General features: G+C 34.3%; 1 protein-coding gene across 3 annotated transcripts in view; it reads right to left on the reverse strand.

Annotated features, from left to right (window-relative positions):
- Positions 1 to 12,038: 12,038 nt before the first annotated feature.
- The window catches only part of PHF20L1 (PHD finger protein 20-like 1), a 73,672-nt gene continuing 70,091 nt past the window's right edge, over positions 12,039 to 15,619 (reverse strand). For all 3 annotated transcript variants that reach the window (XM_011938159.1, XM_011938158.1, XM_011938157.1), the window contains one exon: positions 12,039 to 15,050. In XM_011938159.1, coding sequence (XP_011793549.1) covers positions 14,908 to 15,050 — 143 coding nt within the window. In that variant the 3' untranslated portion in view covers positions 12,039 to 14,907. The remainder of the gene's footprint in view (positions 15,051 to 15,619) is intronic.

Raw genomic sequence — 15,619 nt, forward strand, 5'->3', positions numbered from 1 at the left:
GAGACTCTGTCTCAAAAATAAAATTAAATTTAAATTTAAATGGCAGATTTAAGCCCCAAAATATCAATTATTACAATATGGTTACAATTAGTACAATATTAAAAGACAGAGGTTGGCAGAGTGTTTAATAAAATATGACTTACCAATGTACTGTCTACAAAAAGTTCACTTCAACTATAATAACATAGGTGGTTGAAAGTAAGGAATGAAAAATGAGGTACCATGCAAATATTAATCAAAAGAAAGGAGTGGCTTTACTAATATCAGACAAATAAAAAATTAGCAAATAAGAAATATTACATAATGACCTAAGGATTAATCCTCCAAGAAAAGATAGCAATCCTAATGTGTATACATTAAACAACAGAGCTGCAAAATAGGTGAGGCAAAAACTGATAGAACTGAAAGGAGAAATAGACAAATCAATTGTAACTGGAGACTTTAACACCTCTCCCTCAACAACTGATAGAACAACTAGACTGAAAATCAGCAAGGATACAAAAGAACTCAACACCATCAACCAGTAGCATCTAATCAACATTTATAGAATACCCCATCCAACAGAGAAGAATACATGTTCTTTTCAAGCATCCATGGAACATAAACCAAGATAGACCATATCCTGAGCCATAAAATAAATGTTGACAAATTTAAAAGAATTGAAATCATACAGAATGTGTTCTGTCAACAAACGGAATCAAAGTAGAAATAAATAAGGGAAAGACAACAGGAAATTTTCCAATCTCTTAGAAACTTAGCATACTTTAAGTATCCTCTGGGTGCTTAAATGGAAAACAGAGAAGACCAGCATGCCTCATGCCTGTAATCCCAGCACTTTGGGAGGCCATGGATCAAAGAGGAAGACTCAAAGGATATTTTAAAATACATTGAACTGCATTAAAATGTAAATACAACATAACAAAATTTGTTGAACACAGCTAAAGCAGTACTGAAAGAGAAATTCATAGCAAAAGTTTATAGTAAAAATGTTTACATTAGGAAAAGGAAAAGTTACTCATTAACCAGGTAACTATCAACATCTATGGAAAAGGGATGAAACAAGAAGCCAAGAGCATTTAGGGAAGAATTATTCTCATAGACTGAAAATCAGGAAAGAGGCAGAAGCACTCCCGAGTTTCCCAAAATGCCTCCCTCCATACTCTGCCTAAGTCCAGGGGTCTCTACCATTAAAGAAAGAATGGTTAACACTTGGAGAGGAAAAGACCGTCCATCAGAGTCGCTCTGCATTCATCAGAGTGGTTCTGGTCTCCATGACACTCTACCAAGAGGACTAACTATATGACCTTGGACAAACTATTTAATCTCTCTGTGCCCCAATTTCCTCATCCATAAAGTTGTAATGCTATTCGTGCCCAACTTCATAGGATGATGTTATTATAAATGAAGTAATAAATATAAGATGCATAGTAGTACCTGGCATGCAATAAACACTTGATATCATTTTTCTTGAAAAAATGAGAATGTTTCAATGGTGGTAGCCCCAGATGCTAGTCTTATTTAAGATGCATCGCCTTATATTGAACATACTTGAAACCTCTCAGTTTTTATTTCTCCTTTGAGCCCAATGTGCAGCATTGAAGGTGGATGTATCTGGCCACACTTCTTCTACTGGCTCTTGTGAACAGCCATGCACAACCCTGTCTCACACTGGCTGTTGCCCTGGAATTTTGCAACCCTCTGAAATCTTACCCTTGGGAATGTTTCCTCCTTGTCCCCCAATTTTTTTCAGTGGAAATATCATTTTTAGCTTATGGAGGTTTCTGAAGGCTGTCACTCTATGGGACTGGTAATGATTAGAAGCCTGATGCTCCCGAAAACACTGCTTTTCTTTATTTTCAACTGTTCTGTGTCTTGAGTAGTAGTTGTTTTGCTACATTGTTTTCTGCTGTAGAGAAATATGACGCTGACATTTTGTTTTCCACTATGGTTCTCCCCTTTGCTTTCTGAAAGGCCCAGCCGGTTTTCTAATAAGTTAACTAGCTTAAGTCACTCTCCTTTCTTCGCTGATTCATTTTGGGCTGGGATGGTTTGCTGGATTTGAGCCCTTCTTTTTGTTCTGTTCTTTGTAGAAATATTTTTAAACATATGCCACTAGATTTTGTCCACTTGTTTCTCTCAGATCTGAGGAAATAAAATCAATATACTCTGGGACTGCCCAAAGCATTAGTCATTCAGAACTATCTTGTCCACTGCCACTTCCTCAAGTGTCTCTGTCAAGACATTCTGCCATGTGACCAACAGTTCAGACATGTACACTATCTTGCTTTGCCTGGCCCCTTCAATGGCTCTCATATTAGTGTGCCTCACTTTAAAGCCATCATTCTGTAAATTTTTCAGGCATGTTTCCTTGGGGCATAAGTAGTATCTGTATCTCCACCACTGCATGAAGATGGCTGCCTCACCTTGAAACTCACTAAAACTACTTTGAATACTCTGTGTGTTTGGTCCAATCTTCTTACATCTGTCTACGTTTTCTGTAAGCATCCCATATAGTAGCCCATTCTTCATGGGATGGTTCCCACTTACTGAGCTCTCTATTTGTGGTTTTAAGATGGAACTTCTCAACTGTTGATTGATCCTAGTTTTCTCCTTGAATAAATCCAACAAAAGAGCCAAGATCTTCCAAGATCTCCGAGTGCAGTGTGGTCCAATCTTTCCAAGGTTGTTTTGATTTGTAAAAATTAAGATGTTTCTGCTTTCTCTAGTGTCTACTTTTAGATCAATTGAATTCCCTGTGCATCTCCACTTCCCACTTGTATCAACCTACCCTGGCCTTCAAAGCCCTATTTTATATTTAAATCTGACCAGTCTGCCTTTACAGATTGCACCCTTTCTTCAAAGCAACACTCTCTTCTATCTTCCTTAATTTTGTTTTCATTCTTTCAAGGCTTCTGTGTTGATTGTAAGAAAGAGACATATTTTTCTCATGACTGCATTTCCTCCTTGATTTCCTGAGCCAGCCTGATTCCTAGAGACAGTGTGTTGCAAGGATGAACTTTAAATTGCCTGTGGGTTTGTAATAATTTCACTGATTTTTTTTCTTTCTCAAAATATGGCATATTAAAATTATCCTTTCATATTCCTTTTTCAGAAATAGAAATTTGAAGTTTCTAATTTTTTTAAATTAGTAGACTTTACAGTTTCTGATTTACAGAAAATTGAGCAGAGAGTACAGAGTTCCCATATACCCTCCTTCCCCATGCAGTTCTCCCTACTGTTCACATTTTATATCAGTGGTGCATTTGTTACAATGAACCATTATTGGTGCATTCTGAACTACAATCCATAGGTTGCATTTTCACTCTTGTCTCATATAGTTTTTTAACTTTTTATTTTGAAATAGACTTACCCAAAGTTGCAGTAGTAGTACAAAGTTCCCATATACCCATTAATCAGTTTCACCTAACGTTAACATCACATCAGAACAATACTATTAACTAAACTGAATACTGTAATAGAATTTCATGAATTATTGCACTAATGTTCCTCTTTCTGTTCCAGGGTCCAATCCAGGATTTAACATTTTATTTGGCTGTAACATCTCCTTGGTTTCATCATAGTCAACAAATTTGATGTGTATGTGTTCTTTAAAAAAATTTTTAAAAAGACTTTGGTGAGATAACTCACATACCATACAATTTGCCTATTTAAAGTGTATAATTCAACAGCTTTTGGTACATTTACATAACTTTGCCTCCATCACTATAAATTTTAGAATGTTATCCTCAAAAGAATCCCCCACCCTTTAGCTATCATCCTCCATTTTCCCCCACAGCCCTAGTCTAACCAATCCAGTTTCTGTCCTGTAGATTTTTCTATTTTGGAAAATTCATATAAATTGAATCATACAATATGTGGTCTTTTGTGACTGGCTTCCTTCACTTAGTATGAGGTTTCCAATGTTCTTCTATGTTGTAGATGTGTTGTAGCATGTATCAGTAATTCATTTGTTTTTATTGCTGAATAACATTCCATAATGTAGATACACTACATTTTATTGATCCATTTATCAGCTGGTGCATATTTGTGTTGTTTCTGCTTTTTGGCCATTATAAAATAATACTGCTATGAACATTTGTAAATAAGTTTTTATGTAGACATGTTTTCACTGCTCTTGGGTACATCAGTATCAGACAGAACAGATTTTAAGACAAGGAGTATAACTAGAAACAAAAAGACATATTTAATAATAATGAAAAGGTTAACACGCCAGGATATAAAAAATTATAAATACACACAAACACAAACTACAACAACAGAGACCCAAAAGCACAATGTAAAATTGATTTAATTGAAAAGACAAATAGACAATTCAACCGTTTTAGTTGGTAATTTCAATATCTCTTTCTTAATAGTTGATATACCAACTAGAGAGAAATCAGTGAAGATATAGTCGACCTGAGCTAAACTCTTAACCAACTTGATGTAACTGATACATATAGAACATTTCACATAACAATAGCACAATACACATTCTTCTCAAGTGCACATTTAATATGCTAGGCATAAAACAAGACTTAATAAATTGAGAGGACTAAAATTATATAAGATATTCTCCAACAATAATGGGATAAAATTAGAAATAATCAACAAAAGGAAATCTGAGAAATCCCCATGTACTAGGAAATTAAACAACATTTCTAAATAATCCATGGTCAATAAGAAATCACAACAGAAATTAGAAAATCTCTCTAACTGAATGAAAATAGAAAGTAAAACATGCCAAAAAAGTATGATATGCAATTAAGTCAGTGCCTAGAGGGAAATTTACAGCTTTAAATGCCTAGATTCAAAAGAAGAAAGAGCTAAAATCAGTAATCATAGTTTTTACCTCAAGAAGCTAAAGGAGGGAAAAAAATAAAGGGAAGAAAGAAAGGAAATTCAAAAGATCAGAGCAGAAATGAATAAAACATAAATCAAAACACAACAGAAAAACTAAAAGCAACAGTTTCTCGAAAAGGCTAACAAAATTGACAAACTTCTAGGTAGACTGAGGATTTGGGGTGAGGGGAAGAAGAGAAAGGAAGGAAGGAAGGCGGGAGAGAGGGAGAGAGGGAGGGAGAGAAAAGCAGCCAATTATAAAATCAAAAATAAGAGACATGACTACAGACTAACCATAAATTAAAATAATTTTAAGGGACAATTACAAAAATTCACATTAGACAATTACATGAAATGTACACATTCCTAGAAAGATGCACACTTCTAAAATGAGCTCAAAAAAGAAATATCTGAATATCTATATTGATAAAATATTTTTATTTTATCAGTAATCAGTGATTCAAAATCTTCTCCAAATGTGAAGGCCAATCCCAGTGGTTACACTGGTGAATTCTACTACACATTTAAGAAAGAAATTATACTAACTTAAGTCTTCAGAAATTATAGGAAAAAAAAGGAACCCTTTCCAATTAATTTAATAGAGCCAGTATTACCCTGATATCAAAGCCACACAAAAATCCTACAAGAAAATAAAACTACAGAACAATATTCCCGTATGAATACAAATACAAAAATCCTTATCAACATAATAGCAAGTCAAATCCAGCAATATATAAAATGTATTTTATATCATGACAAAGTAGGGTCTATTCTGGGAATTCAAAGTTGGGTCAACCTCTGAAAGAATTCATGTACTACACTATATTAAAAAATACAAAAGTTATACGACCATGTCAACAGAAGCAGAAAAACACACTGTCAAAATCCAACACCCATTAATAATAACCATAAAAAAACTCTTAACAAACCAGAAAAAAAGGTAACTTCAATCTGATAAAAGGCATGTACTAAAAATTTAAAGACAACATCATGTTTAATAGTGAAAGACTGCATGTTTTCTCCCAAGGGAATGAGGCAAGAATGTCCACTCTCACCTCTTTTATTCATATTGGACTGAATGTTCTTGCCTGTGCAATAATGCAATGAGAAATAAAGACATACACATTAATAAAGAATAAATAAATGTGTCTCTATTCATAGAAAACGTAATTTATACAGAAAATCTTAGGGAATATACAAAAATTCTAGGACTAATGAGTGATTTCAGCAGATATAAGATTTTAAAAACTCAATTATATTTACCTGTTCTAGTAGTAAAACATGTAAAAATGAAGAAAACAGTTCCATTTAAAATATAATCAAGAAAAAATACTTAGAAATAAATTTAACAAAATAAGTGCAAAATCTGAACACTCAAAACTACAAGAAAACTGCTGAGAAACAAATACATAGATTCTACACAAATGTAGAAATATACGATGTTCATGAATCAGAAGATTCAATATTGTTGAGACAGCAATTGATCTCTAGATTCAGTGCAATTCCTGTCAAAATTCCAGCAGGTTTTAAAAGAAGTTGACAAGCTGATCCTAAAATGTTTAGTGCACAATAAAATCTAGAATTAGCAAACACATTTTATGGAACAACATAATTAGAATTATGCTACCTAATTCCAAACCTTACTACAAAGCTATAGTAATTAAGACAGTCTCATGGTGGCATAAGGATAGACATATATATTAGTGGACAAAGAATATAGGGTGCAGAAATAAACTAACATAATTATGGTTACTTTTCTCTCAAGAAAGGCACCTAGGTAATTCAAAGAGAAAAAAGATAATCTTTTCAACAAATGGAGCAATTGGATATTGACATGCAAATTAAAACAGTGAGATAAGCCAGGCGCCATGGCTCACGCCTGAAATCCCAGCACTTTGGGAGGATTAGGTAGGTGGATCACCTGAGGTCAGGAGTTCAAGACCAGCCTAGCCAATATAGTGAAACCCCGTCTCTACTAAAAATACAAAAATTAGCTGTGTGTGGTGGCTCATGCCTGTAATTCCAGCTACTCAGGAGGCTGAGGCACAAGAATCACTTGAACCGGGGAGGTGGAGGTTGCAGTGAGCCGAGATCACACCACTGCACTCCAGCCTGGGGGATAGAGTGAGACTGTCTCAAAAAAAAACAAAAAAACAAAAAAAAACTGTAGGATAGCACTGCACACTTAAACAGCTAAAACCTTAAACACTAACACTACCAAATGCTGGCAAGGATATGGAGCAAGTGAAACTCTCATTCAATTGACCAAGATTTTTAGGTCTATATCTGGATTCTCTGTTTTTATGCTGTGGATCTACATCTCTATCTTTATGCCACGTCTATACTGTCTTGAAGATTGTAGCTTTATAATCAGCCTCAAAATTAGAAATTGGATTATCTCCAACTTTGTTCTTCTTGAAATTTCTTTGGCTATTCTAGGTCCTTTGCATTTTCATATACATTTTAGAATAAGCTTGATATCTATTTCAAAAAGTCTTCTGGGATTTTAAGTAGGATTGCATTTTACTTACAGATCAATTTTGGAAGAACTGACATTTCAGCAACACGGAGTCTTCCAATCCATTATCCTGGTTTATCTTTCTATTTATGTCATCTTTAATTATTCTCAGCATTGTTTTTGTAGTTTTCTGCATATACCTTAAACAGTTTTAAAAATTTATCCCTATTTATATTTTGATACTGCTGAAAATAGCATTTATTTCCAATTGCTCATTGCTAATGCACAGAAATATTAGTTCTGGTAGCATTTTGGTAGATTCCATAGACGTTTCCTGGTACAAAACACATCAACTAAAAATGTTTCTTCTTCCTTTCCAATTGGTTTACTGTTCTTTTGTTTTCTTTATTGCCCAGCTCCATCTTACCCTGGCAGGACCTCCAATACAATGCTGGATAGAAGTCGTGGTAGTGGACATTCTTGCTTTGCCCCTCATCTTAGGGAGGAACATATTCTTTTGCCACTATGATGTTAGATTAAGTTTCTTGGTATATGCCCTTTGTATAGTTATAAATTATAAATTCCTTTCCAAATTTAATGTGCTCACGGGACATAATTAGGAACCTGAATTTGCAAACTGTGTTTGGCATTAACTCCTGCTTCAGAAGAGGCCTGATAAATTATGTTCACGTGAGGAATATGAGAAAACATATTCTTAATTTTGTATTTTTTCAAGGAATAAAGAACAGAGAGCTAATGGAAAAGAAACTTTTATCTAATATTATAAATGTACATTGGCATTTAAATTTTTTTTAAATAGCTTAATACTAAATGGGAAAAAATACCTGTGATTGTAACATTGAAGATGCCAGCTAATTTTTCACAGAGCAATGCAATGGAATACAAAATGTACTGACATTTTGTTTTCTTCTGAAAAAAATCCTTGCTTAATGTACTGTTGAAAATCCCCGTGTTGTCAATGTTCTCAGTTGTAAATGTTCAATTTGTTGAAAATTTAAAAATCTAAAAATAAAATAAACAAATTCCTTTCTAATGTTTTCTGATCATTTTAAATCATGAATGGATGTTGAAATGTGTGAAATACTTTGTTTTATTAACATGTAGTTTGTATTCTTTTTTCTTTTTCTTTTTTGAGGCAGCATCGCTCTGTCACCCAGGCTGGAGTGCAGTGGCAATCTCGGCTCACTGCAAGCTCCGCCTCTCAGGTTCATGCCATTCTCCTGCCTCACCCTCCCGAGTAGCTGGGACTACAGGTGCTCACCACCCTGCCCGGCTAATTTTTTTGTATTTTTAGTAGAGGTGGGGTTTCACCATGTTAGCCAGGATGGTCTTTATCTCCTGTCCTTGTGATCTGTCTGCCTCAGCCTCCCAAAGTGCTGGGATTACAGGCGTGAGCCACTGCGCCCGGCCATAGTTTGTGTTCTTTTATTGACATGTTTTATTACATTGATTTTTGAATATTAAAGCAACTTCATATTCCTAGGAAAATACTCAACCTGATCTTGATATATTATCCTTTATATCGCTGGGTTTGGTTTGCTAATAATTTTGCTGAGGATTTTGTATCTATATTCAGGAGGAATATGTATTGATCTTCTGATATCTTTTTTTTCCTGGTTTTGGCAAGAGGTCAAAGTTCATCTCAAGACATAAGATAAATTTTTTTTGTACTTTCTGCCAGTGTTGACATAAAATTGAGATTACATCTTCCCTAAATGTTATAATAGAATTCACATTTAGGCCTGAAGGTTTTTTCCGTTGTTTTGAGAGAGGGCCTTGCTCTGTCACCCAGGCTGGAGCGCAGTGGTACAATCACCACTCACTGCAGCCTCAACCTGGGCTCAAAGCCATCCTCCCACCTCAGCCTCTTGAGTAGCTGGGACTACAGGCAGGTGCCACTACACCTAGCAATTGTTTTATTATTTTATTTGTAGAGACAGGGTGTTATCATGTCACCCAGGCTGGTCTGGAACCCCTGGGCTCAAGTAATCCTTCTGTTTTGGCCTCCCAAATTGCTGAGATTACAGGCATGAGTCCCTGTGCTCAGCCTAAATTTTTAATTATAAATTCAACTTTTTTTTTTTTTTTTTTGGTAATTTGTGTAGTTTGAGGGATTTTTCCATTTCAGCTAAGCCTCAAATTTATGGAAATGTATTCACTGTGTTTTAAAAAACTCTGTTGGATCCACACTAATGTCCCCCTCCTCCATTCTAATTACTTATCAACCTCCAAGACAGTATCAACTTTTGTTCTGTTCAAAGAACCAGCTTTCTATTTCTGTATTTTGTTCATTTAGTATTGCATTGGTTCCAGCACTATCATCATTTCTTTGCTATTATGCTTATTTGGCTTTAATTTGCTCTTTATCTTCTGGTTTCTTAAGGTGAAATCTTCTGTCAGTGATTTCGTACGTTCATAAATGTAAGCAAAAGCTATAATTTCTAACATTGATTGAGGTGTATCCCACAAATTTTGGCATGTTGTTTTCATTTTCATTCTATTTAAAATATTTTCTAATTTTACTTGTATTTTTTCTTGGGCTCATGGGTTATTTAAAAGTACACTGTTTAATTCCCTAACATTTGGGAACTTTTCCAGACTATCTTCCTGGTATTGATTTCCAATTTAATTCATTTGTGGTCAGAGAGCATATTGTGCATGATTTCAATTACTTTACATTTATTGAGACTGTGTTATATTTACCTTTATTGAGACAAGTTGTTTTATGGCCTAGCATACAGTCTATCATCGTTAGTGTTTCATGTACACTTAAAAAGAAAATGTATGTTCTTGTGTTGTTGGACAGAATTTCCATAAATGTCCATTTTAAGTCATTTTGAGTGATTTTTGCTTAAGTCTTCTATTAATACATTTCGACTTTGTCTACTTGTTCTATCAATTAGCGCTAAATTAGGAGGGGTGCAATGGCCAACCACAATTGTAAATTTTTCTATTTATTCAGTGATATTAGTGCTTGCAGTGTGTATTTTGATGCTTTTTAAAATTGCAGCAAACCATTTTTTGTGGACAAAAGTATGAGAGGGTGATAAAGACCTATAATTATAGAAAATAATATTCTGTTGGTAAGTAAAAAGGAAAGGCAGAAGGGAGAATATAAACATGCAGAATCTCTAAATGTTAAAGAAGATTGCTCATGTATTTTAAAAACAGATGTTGGTAAGAAACAAAACTGTATTCTGATTCTATTGTATACATTTAAAAATAATGTAACTGGCTTATTTGAATATGTCAATATTTGCAAATCGAAAGTCATCCTTTGCAATAGTTTATAAACAACTTCAAGTGGAAGAATCAAAGCCCCATTGCTCATGGCAGTGTCTTCAATTATGCATATTCATATTAGCTTTTTCCCTCCCCTCCCACACCTTTGTTTCTCCCTCATTTCAACTTCCTTGGATCATTTCCTGAATAAACTAAGTACAATCAAGTCTTATTTCTTGCTCTACTTTCAGGAGTACCCAAAGACAGTAGGTATCAGGAGTGAAATGCAATTTTTCAAAATTTCTTTAGAGAGGCCACTCGTAGTCAAAAGACATGAGAAGACCACTGTTTTAATTAACATGCGTCACCCATTTCCCAAAAACCCCTCCACCTACAACTCTAATTATCTTTCTTTTGTCTCCTTGTACTCTCCTGTTGAAAAATATTTATGTTTCCATTAGTCTATAGACTGTGATCTTATTAATCCCATATCCATCCCCAGCCTCTAAGCTTAACAGCTGGCACATGGACAACCCTAACGTCTAATGAAATTTCTATTTATTTAGTAACAGCTTCTAGGTACTTTATTTGCTTTACTTAATTCTCAAAACAAGGCTCTAAGCTGGGCATTATTCCCATTTTACAGATAAGGACAGTAAAGTTCCAAAAGATCACACTGCTAGTAAATTGCCAGAGTGAAAATTTGAGTTCAAGACTGCAAAGTTCATGCCTGTTCCACTATATTATTAATCATTGATGTAGTTCCTCCATAGCTTGCTACAATGCAGGATACCATGAAAGGCTTTCAGCAATGGATTACTTCTTATAGGAAGAGAACTGAAGTTTGAAGGATTCTCTGGGTTTACAGAGGGACAACAAACAGTTGAAAATTTTCCAGAAGAGGAAAACAATATGAAGGTAATAGAGGAAAACAAGTGTAGTCCATTTAACAGTGAGGCCACATTTAAATAACTTTGAGGATTATGTAAATTGCAAAAGATCCAGATTACAAAGACCTGATATGGTTTGAAAGAGGGAGTCACTAGACATTCCAGAGCAGAAAACTGAAATGACAATAATAGTTGAAGCACATATGCTGGAAAGAGACTATGAACTTGAATAGCACAGGATTTGAATCCTGAACCCGCCCCCTTATGTCTTATCCAAGATAAGTTTCTAAATGTCTCTATCCCTCAACCTCGTCTAGAAAATGATCATTTTACCTTATTTTATGAACAAATTAGATACTGCAGGTAACGTACAATGCATGGAACAGTCTGGCAGTGACAATTTTGATGAATTAGAATAAAGGCAAAGTTACACTTTCAGAGGCCAGTAGTAATATCTTCATGATATTATTTTATAAAAAATGTTAGACTTTCAGTAGGATTGAGAAGAAGACAACATTATCTGTTTTAATGATATGGATATGAGGGAGGACTCAGTGTGTGAAGTCTGGACTCTTAGGGTAACGTTATTAACGGAGACAGTGAAGTTGGCAGGATACTTTGTTTATTGGAGGGGAAATAGTATGCTTCATTTTGAACATGTGAAATACGAACATTTGAGAGGAAATAAGACAGTGGAAATGAGTGTTAGGAAAAGGGGTTTTACCTGAAATTTAAAGAATAACCAAGTTGTTTTCGAAGTACATTACTCTTAAGTTTGGAAATAAGTCAGTAGAACCACAAACAAGTATGAGGAAGTACATCAGTAACATACCAAGAAGGAGCCTTCTCTACCAGTGCTCATTCTGTTCTGCCTGGGTGGCAAATAAAACATTGTCATTTGAAGAAACTCTCTCTCTAGTTTATTGCTTCTATTTAAATACATATAGTGATACTTAAAAAGACTAAAAGGACAGAAAATAATCTCATCTGAAACTTTTCACAATGGATTGACTTCTCAGAAACTAATTCACTCTCTTAAAGAAGAAAAGGCTCAGCCTACTAGTCGTGAAAGACTTCAATCGATTGATATACTCTATATTAAATGAAAATATGCATAAAAATAATTTGATTTAGAGATCTAAATTTAAAAATTCAGATTTCCAGTTCATATACATATAAACAGAGCAAAAATTGCAGTAATCTAATAATGGAATTTTCAATTTGCTGGATAACAAATAAACTGATCTCATTTTTAGAAACAAGAACAAATGTGCACAAATTTAACTGTATTCACCAGGAATCGAGAGGATGAATGTTACTAGGTACAAAGGGTCTTCTGTGTGTGTGACAAGAATCTAGGCAACACCATTATTCATAGGTTAAGGATGCTATTTGCTCCGTATCTGAAAAAAAGAAGATATAAATTCAATGTCTAGAATGAAGGCATGACAGGGAAAATATTAGAGCCATTATTTCAGAACGCAAAGGAAAAATAATAGTATTAATCATAAAACACAGACATTAGCAAATTTACTCCACACATGGAATACAGGCACTACTTTTTTACTTTGATATGCAAATTTAAGCAATTACCCCACAAAACCACCTCTGCTAAAGCTTTTCATTTATCAGTAAGATCTTCCACAACGTTGAAGTGTGACAAGTAAATACACAGGACTATATTTTCCGTCTGTTGATCTTTGGCACATTTGTCAAGTTGGAGAATCTCAAAAGGCAAAAAAATTTCTGTTTTGCACATTCTTTTAATCTTTACATCAAAATATAAGGCCGCAAAAAGGCAAGCTGAAATTTTAGGATATGTGGAATAGTTTTAATAAAGAGTTTTACATACAGTACCCTTACATATAGAACAATGTGTTTGCAAATTTAAATAATATCTGAATGTACAGTGGCATGTATTCTTATCAAAGATAAATTCAAGTTTACTGTCTATCAGTTCTAAAATGCATTTATACAGATTGCGAGAACTGATAAACAGAATGAGGCATAAAATATTCAAGTGTTATATGTCGTCAAATAGCCTCCTCTTAACAGTCTTTTTCCCCTTTTAAAAAAATTTCAAAACCTATACATACATTTTTAATTTTTAAAAACAGTCTGTTAAAAGGTAACATTTCATGTTAACCACCAATTCGTATAGTCTATAGTAATAAAACTAGATATGTGATATAAATATGTGTAGATTATGTACATATGTACGTTGAGTGTTTGTTTAAAACAAGCATACACACTTATGCATACCTGCGTATGTAGCACTGGGGGCGCATACAACTCACATGAGTACTGACGGACAGTAGGACCTAGGCTCAAAATCCAGCAAGAGCATAACACAGCAACTTAGTTGCCTTTGGTTTCAGAAATTTGTCCATTTGTGATCAAAGCTAAAAGTTTTGAGTGTGCATGTATTTTTTAAAAATAAAATTCATCTTCAGAAATGAAGCGTTTCCAGTATTCCACTACTAGCAGTTAAAAAAATCCACAGCCACAAATTATTTTGATACTTCTGTCACTCCTCATCCCAGCTGAGGTTATTTACAATTTTTTTTTTCTGAAGGCAAACACCAAGCATACTCAGGATCAAACTGTAGGTTGAGCCTGAATATTGCCATTCAACTATATATATGATATATATAGTATAGGTGATACATAGCTTTCGGATGGACTGGTGGCATTATATAAGACTTAGGGTGGGAGAACTCCCACAATATTTAAAATCCTCTTTCCAGCAGAATCATGATCACTTGGCACATCGGACCCTTCTGCAAGCCAGTTTGTTTTTAATGAGCTTAATGCCTGCAATATATTCCAATTATTTGGTGTTTGTTTTTTAAATACATTCATAATGAAGTAAGAATTCCACAACTGTTTTCCCCAGAAGTGAGACTTCTACTGTCAGTTTTCTGATCAAGAACATTCATCGCCCAAGAAACAGCTCATGATCCTGTAAGTTTAAATACCCTAAATTTCCGTACAGCTGGATCAACTGCTGAGAAGACAGTTCTTAGAGCAACCCTGTAGAATTCTCCAGAATTTAAATTTCCTTTACAATTTTGTTTTTGGCCAAGTGCTGGTTTATAACTGTAGATCTTTCTATTAAAAACTATATAAATATACCATATTTCTTTCTACAGGTATCTTGAGCTTCATGTAAGCAACTACTCAAAAATTCTGCCAACTTGACACCCCTTAGTATACATTATATTCTACTTCATTGTTCCTTGGCATATAACACATTCTCATTTGCAGCTTGCTCATGAATTTGTTTTTAAATACTAGCTTCCTTGATAAAGTTGTTCTTCATTTTTCTTTCCAAGGTGCCATCCTATTGACATCACAAATCAGTGAATGACCAGACATTACTAAGCTTTTAAATTATCCACTTAGCTGTCATGTGGATAATAAAAATGATCTGACTGAAGAAAGCCACATTCTTTCATTAAGTGTTCACTGTTGTCATACAGAGCAAAGAGTTGCTATCTGCTGTACTTTGCCCATGTCAATTAGGAGCTGCTTTATGTGGCGTTTAAGTTGGGGCAATCTTGTAAGAGGATCTGGTGGCTCCAACTCCCCTGTGAAATCAAGCCAGCTTTCCAGAACTAAAAGAGAGAAGAAAATAAAACAAATTTAAACTGCAACTGGAAGAACAGTCAGAAAATGAAACAATTAGAAAGTTGGAGCTGTGATGGAGTTAAGGATTCACTTCTCTGTCTTTAAAAGGCCAACATACTCGAGACATTTCTAAGAGGTTAGTGTCCTGTCATTCCACTCTACAGAGTTCTAGTCGCTCTTGGCAATTTTTATGTCATTTAAAATAATTTTCCCCTTTATAGGAATTATATGTTTATATATAAGGGGAAAAATACATACACACACATAAACATATACATATACTAACTTCATTTTGAAGGTCTCCTTTTACTTGTGGAATAAGATACAACAGTTTCCTATGTCTGCTCAAGCTTTCTATTAATTTAGACTCGTCATCTCTACACAAAACATACCTAATCATATTTTTTAATCCAGAAGTTCTTTTTAACAAAGAAAAGGAAGTAGCAATTTCTCAGTGTTCTTTTCAGTTCCACTATTTTAACACTACTTTTTAAAAGACACGTAAGCATATTAAAATTCTAGGCAGAATGCAATTGATTATATTCTATAGTTTTTA

Source organism: Colobus angolensis, unplaced genomic scaffold (assembly GCF_000951035.1).
Source record: "Colobus angolensis palliatus isolate OR3802 unplaced genomic scaffold, Cang.pa_1.0 Scaffold17, whole genome shotgun sequence".
Classification (NCBI taxonomy): Eukaryota; Metazoa; Chordata; class Mammalia; order Primates; family Cercopithecidae; genus Colobus; species Colobus angolensis.